Source organism: Ranitomeya imitator, chromosome 4, assembly GCF_032444005.1.
Source record: "Ranitomeya imitator isolate aRanImi1 chromosome 4, aRanImi1.pri, whole genome shotgun sequence".
NCBI lineage: Eukaryota > Metazoa > Chordata > Amphibia > Anura > Dendrobatidae > Ranitomeya > Ranitomeya imitator.
Window position 1 is genome coordinate 269,202,870 of NC_091285.1, and position 20,053 is coordinate 269,222,922.

Below are 20,053 nucleotides of genomic sequence, written 5' to 3' on the forward strand. Positions count from 1 at the left end.
TACATTGGCCTTCAGTCTGGATGTCATCCCACCTACAACTGGAGAACTCCAGTAAGGACAGATCTGATGGAAGACTTCGGGGTGAAGTTCCCACTGACTTGAGGCGGAACCCTGACGGCTGAATTTGTTTGCCGTTCAGAGTTCTACTTCTGGGATATATACTGCCGAGATCACAGAATAATAGACTTTGGCCCATCAGAGAAAGTGAGGTACCTCGGTCATGGCGCCTGATCGTGGGTACCTGCTAGATGACTGACGTAAGGCACCGCCGTGGCATTATCCAATTGAATTCGGATAGGGAGACCCGCCAGAAGGCAGTGGACCTGATGTAAGACTACCGTTCGGATCTCCAGAACAATGATGGGGAGAAGAAGACTGGCATTGGTAGTTACTAATAACCATTGAACCGGGAGAAAGGCCCTGGATAAAGAAGGAGCTCAGAGACTATTGTCTGAAAGTCTATTTGACTTGCTGAAAACGAGCGGAGCGAAGGAAACCGCTTCCATTGTCGTCACCATTTTTCCTCAGAACTCTCTTAGCAAATCGAATGAAATGAGGGGGTGAGTAATCAAGTCCTCAGAACTCTCCTTGCGTGAGCTCCCTGTTGAAGGGCCATGACCTTGTCTCGAGGAAGAATTACCATCCTTCTAGAAGTGTGCAGGATCATCCTCAAAAAGGATATCTGCTGGGCTGGAAATGAGGAGAACTTGTCTAAGTGTAGCTGCCAGCCCAGGAGAGAAGGTATCGCAAGAGATATAGACGACTCAGCGTAGTCCTGGAAGGGCGGCTAGACAGACCAAACAGGGCAGGATGAGCACGCCTCTAGAGTGCAAGAGAAACACGACATCCGCCATGACCCGAGCGAACACTCTGGGAGCGGAAGCAAGGCCAAAGGACAAGGTTGTGACTTGAAAATGCTGTTGACGAATGGAAAGGCGAAGGAATTTTTGCAGAAGGCAAGCAACCCGAATGTCGATGGATGCCGGAAACTGCACCTTTTTCTGTTGAAGTAATGGCTGAGCGGAGGAACTCCATCCAAAGAAGGAGGACCATGTCAAAGGTTGTTAGAAGTTTGAGGTCCAGGGTCGATCTTACTTTTCGTTCCCCTGTTTGGAACCAAGATCCCTTAGATCTAGACTGTGCTGGACAATCCTTATACAATCCTTTGTCAGGCTCCCGCTCAAAGGATTTGATTGGCCAGTTGTTGCTGGTGTGAATCAAGGTAGTTAAGGTCTCCAGCCAGGAGACCATTGCTCTAGCAATCCATGCGGCCGCTAGGGAGGATAGAGCGCTGGACTCGAAGCCGCAAGACGGAATGAACCAGATTTGCTATCTGACAGTCCGTGGTATTTTTAATTGATGACCCATCAGGTAGGGATACTGGTAGGAATACCACAGGAGATTCTACCCGGTTAATCTGCCCCATGGCAGAATGTGCGGCTGCATCCAGCAGGTCAGTCTCTTGCCATCTCCTCTTTTCACGGTGCAGAGATAAAAATTAGGAACCCTCGATCCATCAACCTCTTAACAGGGAAGTGGAGAGGAATTGTCCGCCTTCTTGCATCATCCACTAAATAGTGGTGATGCAGAGGGGGGAGCTCGTACGCCAAAAAGGGTGCTTCTATATGTCCACAGAGTTCAGGTCTCCAGGTGGACAGGACAGGTTGTCTGGCGTTAGGCCTGGATGCAGAAGAGGAAACATGGAGGCGACACTCCGTGTGCTCGTCTGTTGATGGTGTGGGGAGATTGGTGCCCTTTAAAGGACCCGTCGCCCTTAAAAAACAGGCCAGGCATGGCATCCCACGTAGAGGCTTCTGTCCAGTGAATCGCTTATCCGAATTGAATGGCAAATGCTCTCGAGGGAGTTTAGTCTCTGAAGCTCTGGCAAGCTCAGGCAATATCCAATCCATATTCAGAGCCTTGTTGTCATCAAATTATTGGTTAGGGAGCAGGAAACGAAAAACTTCCGTTTTCTAGATGCCTGTATGTTTCTAGACGCCTGCACGTTTCTAGAATACTTGCGGCCCCTGCTAGCCGACGGCTCCCATGTAGGATAGGGACCATGTATATTGGTCCTGCGAGCACTCCAAACACAGAGGGTACACAGAGGGATTCAATCTCTTGGTCAGAGAACCATGGATTGGTCAGTGAAGAAGTCCACTGAGGGGAACTAGAGGATAAAGCTGGGGTCGGCGGCGGAGGGCTCCTCGGACTGATCAAGCGCCTTTAAGACCAGGAAATATTGGTCATACGCCTTTAAGACCAGGGAATACTGGTCATGCACCTTTAAGACCAGAGAATACTGGTCATGCACCTTTAAGACCAGAGAATACTGGTCATGCACCTTTAAGACCAGAGAATACTGGTCATGCACCTTTAAGACCAGAGAATACTGGTCATGCACCTTTAAGACCAGAGAATACTGGTCATGCACCTTTAAGACCAGAGCATACTGGTCATGCACCTTTAAGACCAGAGAATACTGGTCATGCACCTTTAAGACCAGAGAATACTGGTCATGCACCTTTAAGACCAGAGAATACTGGTCATGCACCTTTAAGACCAGGGAATACTGGTCCTGCACCTTTAAGACCAGAGAATACTGGTCCTGCACCTTTAAGACCAGAGAATACTGGTCATGCACCTTTAAGACCAGAGAATACTGGTCATGCACCTTTAAGACCAGAGAATGCTGGTCATGTGCCTTTAAGACCAGGTACTTCCTTACCCGGGTACTGATGTAGAGTAGATGTGCCCCTTTAATGCAAAAATACTGTCACCCCAGTGTGAGCCGGCCGGGTGAACCAAGATGGCCACCGGGAGCTGCAGAGTTGATAAAATCTCGCAGAGGGCGAGAAGCGCCAATTTGGGGGGCGGAGCCACAGACACGATGTTGAATAGGCCCAAGCCGGGGCCTAAATTTCTGTAGCCGGCGGGCGACACCAGCGGGGCGTTTCAGGCAAGACTTCCAGGATGCGGCCTACAAATCGGCCGAAGCCGGGGACTAAATTTTTGCAGCCATCCAGAGCGTTACCTCAGAGAGGTGGGCCACAGGGAAGTGGCTGAGGCTGCCTGTCAGCATGTGAATATCCCACTGAAGATGGATCCACTCACCATTGGTGCGCGTCCAGGCATGGAGCCGCCGCGGATGTGGGTTTCAGCGCTGTTCTGTGCAGCGTGGACGGTGCAGGGATAAGCCTCAATCCATCATCCGTTTGTTAGGGAGGTGGAGAGGACCCGTCCACCTCCTTGTGCCATCCGCTTTCACAGTGGGGGGACAGTGAGGGCTGCTCGGACGCCATAGAGAGGGGCCTCTGTACAGCCACGGAGCTCAGTCCGGGTGGACAGGGCCAGTTGTCCGGCATTAGGCCTGGCTCCAGGAGAGGATACATGGAGGCGACACTCCATGTGGTCGCCTGCTGCTGGTGTGGGGAGATCGGGACCATGAAAGGAACCGTCGCCCCTGAAGTGAGCTCAGGCATGGCTTCCCACGTCGCAGGAGAGGGTACGGGGAGGTATACTCGCCGTGCTCGCCTGTTGATGGTTCGGGGGAGATCGGAACCTTGAAAGGAACCGTCGCCCCCTTCACTCCGTTAATTAAAAAATAAAAATTTACAGAAAAGTAAACAATAAAATAAAAACGTTGGGGTCTGAAACAGACCGATGTGCCTCCTACAGACACTAAGCAAGAACTGGTTAGCTGAGAGCCAGCAGGAGGGTGTATACTGCAGGGGAGGAGATCACTTTTTTTGTATCACTTAGTGTCAGCCTCCTATTGGCAGCAGCATACACCCACGGTCTGTGTCCCCCAATGAGGCGAAGGAGAAATAGCTGAGCAGAGAAACTCCATCTGAAGGAGGACCTTGTCAAGCTTGGTAGAAGTTTGAGGTCCAGGATTAGTCTTACTTTTCGGTCCCTCTTTTTGGAACCAAGATCCCTTAGATCTAGACAGTCCTGGAAAACTCCACTGCTGGTTGTCTATAGGAAACATGTGATCCTAGGGAGTGATGTCAGAGGCGTTTTTGAACGCAGAGTACACTTCCATTCTCTCAGCTATAATGCCCTTCTGGATGTAATGGTATTTGCTGCTGATAGCGCAGCGCAACTAGCCACATCCGAGAGGCGTGAACCAGCTAGTTTCCTGCTCAAGAAATTTGATTGACCAGCTGTACTGTCTTCGGGAAAAGGTTACTGTTGGGAATCAAAGTAGTAAAGGTCTTCGACCAGGAGACCATTGCTCTAGCAACCCAAGGGGTGGTTAAGGAGAGCACTAAACCCGAGGCTGCAAGACGGAACGAATCAGATCTGCTATCTGATAGTCCGTAGTAATTTTAATTGATAACCCCTCGGGCAGGAATACTGGTAGGTATGCCACAGGAGATTATCCCCGGTTAATCTGCCAAGTGGCAGAATGACCGGCTGCATCCAGAAGGTCAGAAAAAGCCGTCTCTTGCAACCTCCGCTCTCTTTTGACAGTACGGAGTAAAAATGATGAACCCTTGATCCACCACCCTCTTAACAGGGAAGTGGAGAGGGATCGTCCGCCTTCTTGCCTCTTCTGCTAAATAGTGGTTATGCAGAGGGGAGTGCTTAGATGCCAAAAAAGGGGTGCCACTGTACATCCACAGAGTTCAGGTCTCCGGGTGGACAGGGCTGGTTCCGGTGTTAGGTCTGGCTGCAGAAGAGTATACATGGAGGAGACACTCCATGTGCTCGTCTATTGATGGTGTGGGGAGATCGGTGCCCTTTAACCCCTTCCCGACCTGTGACACAGCGTATGCGTCATGAAAGTCGGTGCCAATCCGACCTGTGACGCATATGCTGTGTCACAGAATGATCGCGTCCCTGCAGATCCGGTGAAAGGGTTAACTCCCATTTCACCCGATCTGCAGGGACAGGGGGAGTGGTAGAACAGCCCAGGGGGGGTGGCTTCACCCCCCCGTGGCTACGATCGCTCTGATTGGCTGTTGAAAGTGAAACTGCCAATCAGAGCGATTTGTAATATTTCACCTATTATAACTGGTGAAATATTACAATCCAGCTATGGCCGATGCTGCAATATCATCGGCCATGGCTGGAAACACTGATGTGCCCCCACCGCACCCCACCGATCGCCCCCCCAGCCCTCCGATCTGTCCGGTACACTGCTCCGCTCCCCTCCGTCCTCCTGTCCGCTCCCCCCGTGCTCTTGTCCGCTCACCCCCGTGCTCCAATCACCCCCCCCGTGCTCCAACCACCCCCCCTGCACTCCGATCCACCCCCCGATGTTCCAATGCACCCCCCCGTGCTCCGATTTACCCCCCATGCTCCGATCCACCCCCCCCTCCGTGCTCCCCCCCCCCCCCCCACCTCATCATACTTACCGAGCCTCCCGTGGTCCGTCCGTCTTCTCCATCTTCCAAAATGGCGGGCGCATTTTTTCCTTCCACTAAGGTTGGGGTAAGAACTAGGGTTAGGGTTAGGGTTTCGGTATGTGCACACATATTCTGGTCCTCTGCGGACTTTTCCGCTGCGGATTTGATAAATCCGCAGTGCTAAACCGCTGCGGATTTATGGCAGATTTACCGCGGTTTTTCTGCGCATTTCACTGCAGTTATACAACTGCGATTTTCTATTGGAGCAGTTGTAAAACCGCTGTGGAATCCGCAGAAAGAAGCGACATGCTGCGGAATGTAAACCGCTGCGTTTCCGTGCAGTTTTGCTGCAGCATGTGTGCAGCGATTTTTGTTTTCCATAGGTTTACATTGAACTGTAAACTCATGGGAAACTGCTGCGGATCCGCAGCATTTTCCGCAGCGTGTGCACATACCTTTAGAATTAGGCCATGTGCACACGGTGCGGATTTGGCTGCGGATCCGCAGCGGATTGGCCGCTGCAGATTCGCAGCAGTGTTCCATCAGGTTTACAGTACCATGTAAACCTATGGAAAACCAAATCCGCTGTGCCCATGGTGCGGAAAATACCGCGCGGAAACGCTGAGTCGTATTTTCCACAGCATGTCAATTCTTTGTGCGGATTCCGCGGCGTTTTACACCTGTTCCTCAATAGGAATTCGCAGGTGAAATCCGCACAAAAAACACTGGAAATCCACGGTAAATCCGCAGGTAAAACGCAGTGCCTTTTACCCGCGGATTTTTCAAAAATGATGCTGAAAAATCTCACATGAATCCGCAACGTGGGCACATAGCCTTAGGGTTAGGGTTGGGTTGGAATTAGGGTTGTGGTTAGGGTTAGGGGTATGTTGGGGTTAGGGTTGTGGTTAGGGGTGTGTTGCGGTTAGGGTTGTGATTAGGGTTATGGCTACAGTTGGGATTAGGGTTAGGGGTGTGTTGGGGTTAGTATTGGAGGTAGAATTGAGGGGTTTCCACTGTTTAGGCACATCAGGGGTCTCCAAACGCAACATGGTGCCACCATTGATTCCAGCCAATCTTGTATTCAAAAAGTCAAATGGTGCTCCCTCACTTCCGAGCCCCGACGTGTGCCCAAACAGTGGTTTACCCCCACATATGGGGTACCAGCATACTCAGGACAAACTGCGCAACAATTACTGGGGTCCAATTTCTCCTTTTACCCTTGTGAAAATAAAAAAAATGCTTGCTAAAACATCATTTTTGAGAAAAGAAAAATGATTTTTTATTTTCACGGCTCTGCGTTGTAAACGTCTGTGAAGCACTTGGGGGTTCAAAGTGCTCACCACATATCTAGATAAGTTCCTTGGGGGGTCTAGTTTCTAAAATGGGGTCACTTGTGGGGGGTTTCTACTGTTTAGGCACACCAGGGGCTCTGCAAATGCAACGTGACACCCGCAGACCATTCCATCAAAGTCTGCATTTCAAAAGTCACTACTTCCCTTCTGAGCCCCGACGTGTGCCCAAACAGTGGTTTACCCCCACACATGAGGTATCAGCGTACTCAGGAGAAACTGGACAATAAATATTGGGGTCAAATTTCTCCTGTAACCCTTGGGAAAATAAAAAATTCTGGGCTAAATAATTATTTTTGAGGAAAGATAACGTTATTTATTATTTTCACGGCTCTGCGTTATAAACTTCTGTGAAGCACTTGGGGGTTCAAAGTGCTCACCACACATCTAGATAAGTTCCTTTCGGGGTCTAGTTTCCAAAATGGGGTCACTTGTGGGGGGTTTCTACTGTTTAGCCACATCAAGGGCTCTGCAAACGCAACGTGACGCCCGCAGAGCATTCCATCAAAGTCTGCATTTCAAAACGTCACTACTTCACTTCCGAGCCGCGGCATGTGCCCAAACAGTAGTTTACCCCCACATATGGGGTATCACCGTACTCAGGAGAAACTGGACAACAACTTTTGGGGTCAAATTTCTCCTGTTACCCTTGGGAAAATAAAAAATTGCAGGCTAAAAGATCATTTTTGAGAAAATATATATATTTTTTTTCATGGCTCTGCGATATAAACTTCTGAAGCACTTGGGGGTTCAAAGTCCTCACCACACATCTAGATTAGTTCCTTTGGGGGTCTAGTTTCCAAAATGGGGTCATTTGTGGGGGATCTCCAATGTTTAGGCACACAAGGGCTCTCCAAACATGACATGGTGTCCGCTAATGATTGGAGCTAATTTTCCATTTAAAAAGCCAAATGGCGTGCCTTCCCTTCCGAGCCCTGCCGTGCGCCCAAACAGTGGTTTACCCCCACATATGGGGTATCAGCGTACTCAGGACAAACTGTACAACAACATTTGGGGTCCAATTTCTCCTAATACCCTTGGCAAAATAGGAAATTCCAGGCTAAAAAAATCATTTTTGAGGAAAGAAAAGTTATTTTTTATTTTCATGGCTCTGCGTTATTAACTTCTGTGAAGCACTTGGGGGTTTAAAGTGCTCAATATGCATCTAGATAAGTTCCTTGGGGGGTCTAGTTTCCAAAATGGGGTCACTTGTGGGGGAGCTCCAATGTTTAGGCACACAGGGGCCCTCCAAACGCGACATGGTGTCCGCTAACAATTGGAGCTAATTTTCCATTCAAAAAGTCAAATGGCGCGCCTTCCCTTCCGAGCCCTGCCGTGTGCCCAAACAGTGGTTTACCCCCACATATGAGGTATCGGCGTACTCGGGAGAAATTGCCCAACAAATTTTAGGATCCATTTTATCCTATTGCCCATGTAAAAATGAAAAAATTGAGGCGAAAAGAAATTTTTTGTGAAAAAAAAAGTACTTTTTCATTTTTACAGATCAATTTGTGAAGCACCTGAGGGTTTAAAGTGCTCAGTATGCATCTAGATAAGTTCCTTGGGGGGTCTAGTTTCCAAAATGGGGTCACTTGTGGGGGAGCTCCAATTTTTAGGCACACGGGGGCTCTCCAAACGTGACATGGTGTCCGCTAAAGAGTGGAGACAATTTTTCATTCAAAAAGTCAAATGGCGCTCCTTCCCTTCCAAGCCCTGCCGTGCACCCAAACAGTGGTTTACCCCTACATATGAGGTATCAGCGTACTCAGGACAAATTGGACAACAACTTTCGTGGTTCAGTTTCTCCTTTTACCATTGTGAAATCAAAAAAATTGTTAAAGATAAAGCTAAGCAAGCTAAAAGATAATTTTTGTGACTAAAAAGTTAAATGTTCATTTTTTCCTTCCATGTTGCTTCTGCTGCTGTGAAGCACCTGAAGGGTTAATAAACTTCTTGAATGTGGTTTTGTGCACCTTGAGGGGTGCAGTTTTTAGAATGGTGTCACTTTTGGGTATATTCAGCCATATAGACCCCGTAAACTGACTTCAAATGTGAGGTGGTCCCTAAAAAAAATGGTTTTGTAAATTTCATTGTAAAAATGAGAAATCGCGGGTCAAATTTTAACCCTTATAACTTCCTAGCAAAAAAAAATTTTGTTTCCAAAATTGTGCTGATGTAAAGTAGACATGTGGGAAATGTTATTTATTAACTATTTTGTGTCACATAACTCTCTGGTTTAACAGAATAAAAATTCAAATTGTGAAAATTGCGAAATTTTCGCCAAATTTCCGTTTTTATCACAAATAAACGCATAATTTATTGACCTAAATTTACCACTAACATGAAGCCCAATATGTCACAAAAAAACAATCTCGGAACCGCTAGGATCTGTTGAAGCGTTCCTGAGTTATTACCTCATAAAGGGATACTGGTCAGAATTGCAAAAAACGGCAAGGTCTTTAAGGTCAAAATAGGCTGGGTCATGAAGGGGTTAAAAGGGCCCGTCGCCCCTAAGAATCAGACCAGGCATGGCATCTCGCATCATAGGGAGGTATACGTGGAGGGGATACCCCATGTGTTTGCATATTGGCTGAAAAAAAAGCATATGTTGGTGTCAACCTGAGCCTGCCTCCAGATATTTGGCCGAAAATCTGTGGGACTTACATCTTCCTGATTTAGGCTGTTGTAACCGCGTTTTTCCCAATGGGTTGGCTCTGTAAGAGATCTGACGATCTCTGTCTTGATTAGGTCAACCTGGGCCAGCGGGGTTTGCCGCTATGGTCCACTCGAAAAGACTTAAAAGCGTGCCTGAAACTGGCGACGAAATGCTGCCTAAATGCTGACAAAAACAAAACTCTATGGGGCTGCTTAAAAGACACCTTATGACCGGAAGCCAAGCTGGATACGTCCTCTACTCCCAGGTTTTGGTTGACGGCTTGTATGAGGCTATCAACTGACTCTTAGTAATCAGGCGCCTCTAAATTGAGGGACCCTTCGGAATCGTACTCCGAACCATGTTCACTAATCTCCGCTGGTGAAGGTGAACGAAAGACAGAACTCAGGGATGCAGATGCACCTGACGGACCGGGGGACGTGGTGTGGGTTAGTTTCCCCCGTGTCTGCCTAGTGAGAGAGCGGCCCCTGCAGGCCGGAGGCTCCTGTGAGTCAGAGGACCTCTCCAGGACAGGCGAACCACTGCCTCTCGACCTAGATGGGGTCTGAAGGGACTCAATTGCCTTTGTTAGGGACGCCATAGATTGCGACAAAGACAAAGCCCATTCCGAGGGGAAGACCATGCTTTCTGCTCCTAACACACTGGGCTGAGTGGCATGGGAGGGCTCCTGAGCGCGCTCGGAACCGCAGGCCTCACAGAGACGATTACTCTGGGCAAGCGGAAAAGCGGACCGACAGGCCATACATGCGGCATATATAAAAACATGAGACTGGGTCCTTCTACCAATGCTGGACCTGCTGCTGTTATAATTAGAACTTGGATAAGCTGAAGGAATATATATTGCAGCTGCCAGGCTGGGGGGAGTAGCACTTACCCCAGTCTTGTGTCTCCAGCTGTCCTGTGGAACCCGTCACAGAAGGAAGCATTAGTGATGTCCCATATAAAAAATGTGCCCAATTGGTGGACAGTCCCATTGGAAATGGCGGAGTTTCGACTCGCGGCCTATCGGAGGCCGAAGCCGGGGGGCTACATTTTTCCCCAGCATCCGCCCAAGGATGAGGGGGCGGAGCCACCAGAAGATGATGCGGCTAAAAGGGGCGGGACTTCTGCCTGCGGCCTAACCGTGCCAGAAGCCGGGGACTAAATTATCTGAGGCCTGCCCGAGTATGGAGGGGACGGACCCGGAACAGGGAGGCAGGAACGGGATCTAGGCCCGCGGCCTGGCGCCGCCAGCAGCAGGGAACTCCCAGCACCCGCCCGAGAACACGGGCATGAGGCTGGAGCGAGGCTTCCTATCTTGAATGGCAGGGGAAAACTGTGCCGCAGCAGGAGCCCTCCCAGCCCCCACCTCACATGGCTCCAGAGAGTAAGGTTAGAGGGGCGCTGTATAAAGGACGGTGCAGGCACCCTAGCTCCATCCTCCCTTCAGTGGATGAGGAGACGGACCGTCCGCCTCCTTCCATCACCGTTGTCTGAGTATTGGTGAAGCAGTGGGGGCCGCACGGACTGTCCATATGCGCCTGTACAGCCTAGGGTTTCGTTACCTTAGGCGGAGTCCGGCATAATGTCCCACGTTGCGGGAGAGGATACGTGGAGGCGACACTCCACGTGCTCGCCCGTTGTTGGTTTGGGGAGATCGGAACCCTTCAAAAGGGTCCGTCGCCCCTGTCTCGTCTTCCATGGTGAAAAAGAAAAAAAAAAAAAACGGGAGGTCTGGAAACCCGACCTGTGCCTCCTAAGACACTAAGCATGAACTGGTTAGCTGAGAGCCAGCAGGAGGGTGTATACTGCTGCTGCGGAGCTAACTTTTTTTGTATCACTTAGTGTCAGCCTCCTATTGGCAGGAGCATACACCCACGGTCTGTGTCCCCCAATGAGGCGAAGGAGAAAATGTCCTCTCAGAATCAAGGAGCTCAGAACGCCTTACAAAGTATTTACGGTACTTCAATTTTTTTTTAATCAAGCGACGGGTTCTTTTTAAAATACAGCAGTAAAATGCATGAAGTTTATAATAGTAGCTCACGGTTGGGTTATAAATTTGGTGAATACCAGACACTTTTGTCTAACTTTACATCACCCATTAGTTGGCTTAATTTACCCGTGTAATTTGTGTAAAAATGTGGGCACAGTTTTGATGCAGTGATATATTTTAGACCACAACCTCTTCCTACCAAACCTTGCCTCTTGACCACCAAGTCAGAAAATTAAATCTGAACCCACAAATAAAATGGAGTGTGCGCCAAGTGTTGTCTAGTGCAAATAAAGCCAAAACTCATTGCCATTCTGTTTTGAAGCAAATTAAAAAAAAAAAAAAAAAAACAGCAAGTCAAGTGTCATTTATTCAATATGGAAGTCTGTATATTCACAATGAGAAACTTCCCGCATGCATGGTTACTTACGCTTTTCTTTTTTGCAGCTGAGCTCGTTCTTCTCTTGTGCTGCCCCAAGGAAAGTAATCCAGCAAATATTTCCATGCCTCCTTCCTCAAAGCATTGCAGAGTCCCTGCAGGAAACAGAATTATTTCCAGTAAGACTTTTTTTTCCCCAACCATAAAAATAAGGGGGCACATTTATCACTACTGTCAAATTCTTAGAAACTGCAAACTTAGACTAGCTTTAAAATGAGCCACTCATCACAATGCCTCTTGTCGTTGGATAAATCTCTATTTTTAAGGCCGAATTCACACATCTGTGTTAAAGGCGTTATAGCCTACTAGGACAACCCCTTCTCAATCCATATGTTTGCACCCAGTAAAATAAGAACACATACTCCCCTCCGGTGGAGTTCCAGCAGCGTCGGCACAGTCTCTCCTGGAGCTTGCTTGATATTATTCCCTCACGCGAGTCCTGTGGCAAATCAGTGGCCTCTTCCATCTCCTCGCCTATGGACTTATCACATATAGCCAGAGGAAGTGAGACAGCAACAGCACTAACTTCCTCCGGATGGAAGTAATTTGTATGAAGACTGCGCCAATTGGCTGCAGAGTTCCCATGACAATGTCAAGCATGCCTCAGGAGAGACCGTGCCGCCACCGGAGTAGAGTATAAGTGACACGGTTTTACTGGCGGGCAAACATATGGATTGAAAAGTTGTCCTATAGTGTTGTACCCCTTTAAAGAATGGGCTGCAATGCACAGACTGTCCATAAGTCTCCTCACCTGAATTCCTATATGAGGCTGTCAAGTTTGGGACACATGAAACCTGCGGCCAGTCTGTGATTTGTGACCAGAGTACAGTCACACGGATTTGTAAATTCGGTCTAACACGGTCTACCCTAATTTTACACCACCCATTAGCTGGCGGCTTACTTTGTGGGCCACATTTTGGCACTCTTTTTGACAAATGGATATAATCACAGAGCTGTGGTAGAGATCAGCGCAAAAAATAGGATCTTATCCGAGAGATATAACAGGTGGTATGATCAGATTAAACTTACCTGTTTGAAATATTTTGAAAGCATGTCATATGAAAAATCAGCTGCAGCAGATCCACGGGTCAGCAAATGACCAGCAGACAGCAAAGGGTGAAAACGGGGATAGTGTATGGTTTCCATACTTGCTGAAGTTTAATGAGACATATATCCCAGGAGGGAAAACGAAATGGTGGTTTATTCAATGCGTTTCAAAGAACAAATGGCTTCTTCATCAGGAAAGACCACTAAGTGGTCTTTCCTGATGAAGAAGTCATTTGTACTTTGAAACCACCATTTCGTTTTACCTCCTGGGATATATGCGTCTCATTAAACTATCACCAAGCACAAAAACTGTCCACAAGCCCAGTTTTCACCCTTTGATGACTTTTTCAGCGAGGCCATGTCATGTAGTTGGACAAGTCGTAAAAAGTGTCTAATACACTAATATGGTAAAGGTCGTGAAAGACCATGGTTTGGTGCAAATGATGGCAGAATTCTGATGCACTTAGCGCAATAAAGCTGCCCCACTGTTGGAATATAGAGTAAAATTCAGAATATAGTGAACAGCAGTTTTGCTTACACATCTTATAGCAATGTAATCCATAAAAGACTGCACTATAAGTATAGCACACATTTCAGGAGTGTACGTCTGTTCCCTTTTTAACTAGAATTTGATGCAGCGAGCATTTTGGAGAGATTACCGCTGCCTTGGATCCAAAGGCTGCAGCGCACATTGGAGTGTGCTCATGTCGGAGAGATTACAAGGAGTGCTTTGTGATAAAGGAGGTCAATGAGAAGAGGATTCTCGGTTTACGATTGACATTTTGGATGCAATAAAAGCACATCATTCTGTATTTGAAAAAGGACCAGATGGGTTTTAGGAAAAAACACATTTACCATCTTGAGTGATTAGGATTTCTTTATCACTATCAAATATAAAATCAACGAGCAGTTGTCAGATGCAAAGGCAACTATTCCCAGCAAACAGCAATGTACCAAGCAGTAGAGAAATTAAATGAAGACGAGGACCTAAGGTCAGGAAAATAAACATGCAGAGTGGCACAACAGACTTCGGAAAAGAAGAACAATGGAGTTCATAGATAAATCCCCGATGAGCATAACAAGTAATACCAGGGATTTCATTCACAGAGGGAACAATACTTTTTACTATGTAAAAGCTCTCATTCCCACAAAAATAAAATAAAATCACCTACTAAGATTTAAAAAGACTAAAATCAATCCAATGACTATAGAGGAAGAAAAAAAAATAAATTTTTTTTTCAAATGCACATAAACCTTAAAGTTTAACAATCATTTTAATTTTTATTTCATAAATCAATAGTGCATGTGAAAATAAGAAAATGTATAATATATCATATCAAAGAAATCTGCTTCTTTCTCTGCCAGGACCGATTATTCATTCACAAAAGTCTTAATTTACAGGTAAAACTTGTATTCAGTGAAGACAGAGGGTTACATTACTGAGATAGGAGATGGCAGTTACTGCTAATAAGATTCCATATAGGTGGATTGGGGGAGTAGGCGGAGCCTAGTATCCAGCTCCTCCCCCACCCACCTACAATCTTAGCAGTAGCACCTGCTATCTATCACAGTAACGTGAAAGTCTATCTTACAGCTCTTTTGCCCTCCTCTATTTCCCACCCTCCACCAGTCTTCCCTCTTCTTTAAGGGACCTCAATCTCCAACCCGAGGTATAGTGCAAGCATCATCACTTCCCAGGATGGTGTATGTACTGATGAAGAAGCCTGTTAGTGTCTGGCATGAGGTCTACAGTTTGCAGATGACGCCAGACCGTAACCATCTTCTTCAAAAGGACGACCAGCGTGGGAAGGAGAGCTGGAGTTAAGAAGACAGTCAATATCTGGCGTGATGTGAAAACTATGCAGATAGCGCAGGGAAGCAACAGTCTTCTTCATTGGAACCTTATTCACCGGCGCGTTGAATAATGGCGCATGCAACAGATCTTGGGTAGGACAGAAAAGGTCTCAGTGTCCTGTCAGTCACTGACAGGTGGTGGGCACTGAATAGGGAGGAGGCAGCAGTGCTGTAAGTGCAGTGGTCACCCAATTCACTACAGCTAATTTGCATAACAATTCTACAATAAATTTCTGCAAAATGTAAACTCAGATGTGTAAAGGAAAGGCATGGATGTAATCAGTGCCTTTACCTAGTTGCCAATCGTTTGAGGTATAAAACCTGATACAGGTTTCCTGTAATAGGCATCAAAATTTGAGTTTGTGGCTAAGTGTCTGAACCATGAGGAGTGCATAAGGGTAATTTCAAGTAAGTCTATGTCCATATGCACAAATCTTCACTATAACTGCACTCTTTAGAAATTAAATCGCAACACCAACAATCAATAGTGATGGATTTCTGGAAATCACAGAATCGATAGTCATGTTAAAGGGACACTGTCACCTGAATTTGGAGGGAACAATCTTGCCTTGCGCAGGCGTGTACTATGGAGGACAGAGAATGAACTTCAATCCAATATTGCAGCCAGCATGCAGCCAGCGGGTAAGGAAAAGGTGAATCAAACACCCAAAACCCCCGCCTCCATGGCTGAAGATTGTTCCCTCCGAATTCAGGTGACGGGGGGGCCTGGCTATGTAAGCTAGGAGAGAAGACGCACCTTATGGAAGCTCCGATCATCCTGACCTGAATCCGGCCATTAATCCCCCTGAACTGCAGCTTACACCGGCTGAGACGGTGCCCTGAGACCTCAGGAGACCGGCGACTCCTCGGGCAGCGACGGTGGAATCCTGGAGAGCCGGTATCTGTGGCGGCTTGGAAAAGCGGCAAAAATCCCTGAGCTGCGGCGGCCATCTTTGAGCGCGGCTCCGGCGGGCAGGACGCAGCGCCGGCCGAAGCCGGGTGGATCCCCTGGGAGTGCGACAGACATATGCATACAGCGGGGACGCTGTGGAACACCGGGGAGCAGGAGACAGGTGCCGGGTCGGGAGCGGCGGGCGGGCCCTGGGGGACGGCGGCCATTACTACAGCGCACTCTCCAGCAGTAAGGAGAGAGGCGCTATACAGAACGATCCCGGTGCAATTCAGGAGGTGAGCTACTGGCCTGAAATAATAAAGGGGGCAGAGCGGTGTGTGCCCTGGAAAATTGGGCCCTGCACCCCCCTTATCAAACAACCCCTGCTGGCACCATAACTTTGGAGGGATCATTCCCCCTCCTTGCTGTTCTGCCTAGGGAACTGTGGCTGCTCTGGGACACGGTGCCTGGGCAAATTCCTAAGTTGATACTTTTGCAAATATCTGAGATTCTTTGCCTGGCTCGCTGCCTCCTTGGGGTGCGTCCCGGTGTTTGGCCCTATCCAGTCTGCTGTTGGAGAATAGACTGCCATAATAAGAAGTTCGGTCCTTTGGTGGGGTGTTGTGAATTCTGTTATCGAGCTCCCTCCTGTGGTCATGAATGGTGCTTCGGTGAGTTCTGTCCATGGACTCCCTCTGGTGGCTGTGAGTGGAGTTGCTGGTTCTGAGGTTCCTTCCACAGGTGACCTAGGTTATTCTTAGGCTGGCTTCTCTATTTAACTCCACTCAGATCGTTACTCCATGCCAGCTGTCAATATTCCTGTACTGGTTCAGTTCGCTCTTGGATCTTTCTGGTGACCTGTCTCTTCCTGCAAGAAGCTAAGTCCCCGATTGTTATTTTCTGTTGATTGTTCTCTTGTCCAGCTTGCTTTCGTGATTTTGCTTTGCTAGCTGGAAGCTCTGGGATGCAGAGTGGTACCTCCGCACCGTGAGTCGGTGCGGGGATCTTTTTGCACACTCTGCGTGGTCTTTTGTAGTTTTTTGTGCTGACCGCAAAGATACCTTTCCTATCCTCGGTCTGTTTAGTTAGTCTGGCCTCCCTTTGCTAAAACCTGTTTCATTTCTGTGTTTGTGACTTTCATCTTAACTCAGTTAATATTTGTGGGGGGCTGCCTTTTCCTTTGGGGAAATTTCTCTGAGGCAAGGTAGGCTTTATTTTCTATCTCTAGGGCTAGCTAGTTCTTAGGCTGTGTCGAGGCGTCTAGGCCATGTCAGGTACGCTCCACGGCTATTTCTAGTTGTGTGATAGGATTAGGGATTGCGGTCAGCAGAGTTACCACTTCCCAGAGCTTGTCCTGTATCGGTTTAACCATCAGGTCATTTCGGGTGCTCCTAACCACCAGGTCCATAACAGTGGGGATCTTCTGTCAATCACCATGCATCATTCTAAAGGAGCGGGGGCTGCTGACAAGTTAAGGAAATATGCCAGAGAAGATGCCCCAGATAATACACGTACTCTCAGAAATAATCCCACGCAGAATCAACGCAAAATTGTCTTTCTGACAGCAATGAGGAGGGAGAACAAGACGAACTGACTCTTAAACAAGCATCTGAGCAGTTGATGCAGGCCATATCCCTCACCAGGTCTTCTCTCATTGAGAAAATAGAAGACGTACATACTGAAGTGGGCCGTCTGCGACATGATATCCAAGCTATGAGAGGGCGTATCTCAGAGGTTGAAACAAGGGTGTCTCAGATAGAGGACACCATTGCCCCAGTGGAGGCTAAGCTATCAAAGGCCACCGGCTCTGTTAACGCCTGGAAGCAAAAGGCAGATGACCTGGAAAACAGATTGCGTCGTAATAACATTCGAATTATTGGCCTACCAGAACGCTCGGAGGGTCAGCAGCCTGAGCAATTTCTAGAGGACTGGCTTAAAATCTCCCTGGGAGACGGATTCTCCTCAACATTTTCTGTGGAGAGGGCCCATAGGGTCCCAACGAGACCTCTTCCTCCCGGAGCTCCGCCCCGACCCTTTCTGGCACGTCTCCTCAACTGCAGGGACAGGGATACAATTCTTCGCTTGGCAAGGCAGAAGGCCCCTATTAAATTCAATAACGCCACTATATCAATCTTCCCGGATTTCTCTATGGAACTTCAAAAGCAGCGAGTTCGATTTATGGAAGTTAAAAAGCAGCTCAGGGATAAAAACATCATCTACTCCATGCTTTATCCAGCCCGACTCCGCATTGTCCATGAAGGCTCCTCCTTGTTCTTTACTGACCCGGCGGAGGTGGCCGAATGGTTGCGGTCATACAAGGGGCCTGGTATGCCGGGCTCTTGAGTAGCTCTCCTTGTCTGATGGCAACGCAATCTGGAGCTCTCCATGTGGGTGCTGAGTTTATCAACTATACCGGAAGCTGATTCCAGTGAGGGTATCCCCTTTTCTACCTGACTGTAGGAGTGTAGGATTATACTCCTCCACTGTTCAAATTTTGTTTTGTTTGGTTTTTTACACCAGTTCTGATTGTTTGTTATGTTTGTTAGTCGCCAGTGATAACTTTATGCTCTACGTGATGTTCCTGATTCCGCCCAGGCTGTGGTGTATATTATGCCTTTTCCCAAACGTAGATATGGGATCTGAGATTATATGTATGACGTGGAATATACGGGGTATTAAGACTCCTCGAAAGAAAATTAAGGTATTTTCACAAATTAAAAGGTATCATCCACATATTGTAGCACTTGTAGAGACACATTTGACCAGAGACACAGCTAAGTGCACACAAAAGCCGTGGGCGCAGTGGTCCCTTCACGCATTTCACACCAGTTACTCTAGAGGGGTCTCCCTGTTGGTACATAGGAATGTCAGGTGGGAGGCTAGAGAGACATGACGCGATCCCGAGAGTCGCTTTGTTTTTGTTAATGCTTTTATTAATATGCGGGAATATGTGATATTATGTGTTTATAACCCACCCCCGGCTGGCATGTCGGTTCTCCGCATGGCACTGGGTTTCTCCCTAAATTATCCTAATGCTAGTGTTATCTGTATGGGAGACTTTAATTTAGTCATGGACAATCTTAAAGACAGATTGAAACTAGACGGCGAGATGTCAAGGGGGCCCCTTTCTCAATCTCCCTCTCAATTGGCTTCATTTATGAACGGTAGCGGATGGTTAGACCTATGGAGAACACGTCACCCTGAGACAAAGGAATATACTTGTCATTCATCAACTAGACAGTCTCTATCCCGTATAGATTACATATTTGGATCTAGTGACCTAGCACTATGGGTGAATAGTGTCGAACATGGTAACAGGGGGATATCAGATCACAGTCCAGTTATTCTCAAACTTAAATACGGTCAGTCAAATAATAATATACCTTGGAAATTGAATCCCTTCTGGCTGAAACTGATAGATTCTAGTGATAGAACGGTTGATCAGTTAAAATGCTTTGTCTCTACTCACCTAGGCCCCTCGAATCTCAATCTGTTTTGGGACACTCTAAAGGCATATTTAAGGGGATGTCTGTCCTCTACAATTTCCTATATAAAAAAGGGTGATGGCGGGGGAGGATGACGAGATAGAGCAACTGCTGAAAGACTCAGAAGCCGCCTATGTGGCCAATCAAACTAACGGCAACAGGGTGGAGTGGCTCACTTCCCAAAGACTATACACTCAAAATATAGACACTAAATCGAAACGTAAATTATTCTTTACCCGTCAATCTTATTTTGAATTGGGGAATCAGGCCAGTACACTCCTAGCTTTTTTAGTACGTCAGCATAACACCTCTAATACGGTACTACAGATTCGGACACTTGATGGTTCGTTGGTATCCTCTACTGAGGAAATTCTTCGATGTTTTTGTAATTACTATAAGTCATTGTACAAATCGGGTAGTGGTCTTGGGGTCCCTGAATGTGCAGACTATTTATCGGACATAACATTTCCCTCACTGAGCCCAGCCCAGCAAGCTTTTATGGAGGCCGAGTTTACTCTGGAGGAAGTGGAACATGCTATAATGGACATGGCCACCGGGAAGGCCCCTGGACCTGACGGGTTTCCCATTGAGTTCTATAAAAAATATCGGGACCACCTGGCACCACTTTTATTGAAGGCGCTTCAGAATATATGGGAGGGAGAAATTATGCCTGAAACATTTTATGATGCAAATATCATTGTACTTAAAAAGGAGGGAAAGGACCCCTTGGAGTGTGGATCATATCGCCCCATATCATTGGTGAACGTAGATTATAAAATCTTCACTAAAATATTGACTACTAGACTAAATGCGATCATATTAGACCTTATACACCCAGATCAAACTGGCTTTATGCCCGGGAAAAGTACCTCCATTAATATTAGGTGGGTCCAATCAGTGATTCAATATAGCTCCCTAGAATTGGATAATAATTGGGCTCTGGCATCCCTAGACACAGCTAAAGCGTTTGACTCCCTCGAGTGGCCTTTC

The 20,053-nt window shown here is 47.4% G+C and overlaps 1 protein-coding gene across 1 annotated transcript in view; it reads right to left on the reverse strand.

The window, feature by feature from the left end:
* The window catches only part of TBC1D15 (TBC1 domain family member 15), a 188,127-nt gene that overhangs the window by 38,571 nt on the left and 129,503 nt on the right, over positions 1–20,053 (reverse strand). Inside the window, exon 9 of the mRNA XM_069764594.1 lies at positions 11,777–11,880. Coding sequence (XP_069620695.1) covers positions 11,777–11,880 — 104 coding nt within the window. The remainder of the gene's footprint in view (positions 1–11,776; positions 11,881–20,053) is intronic.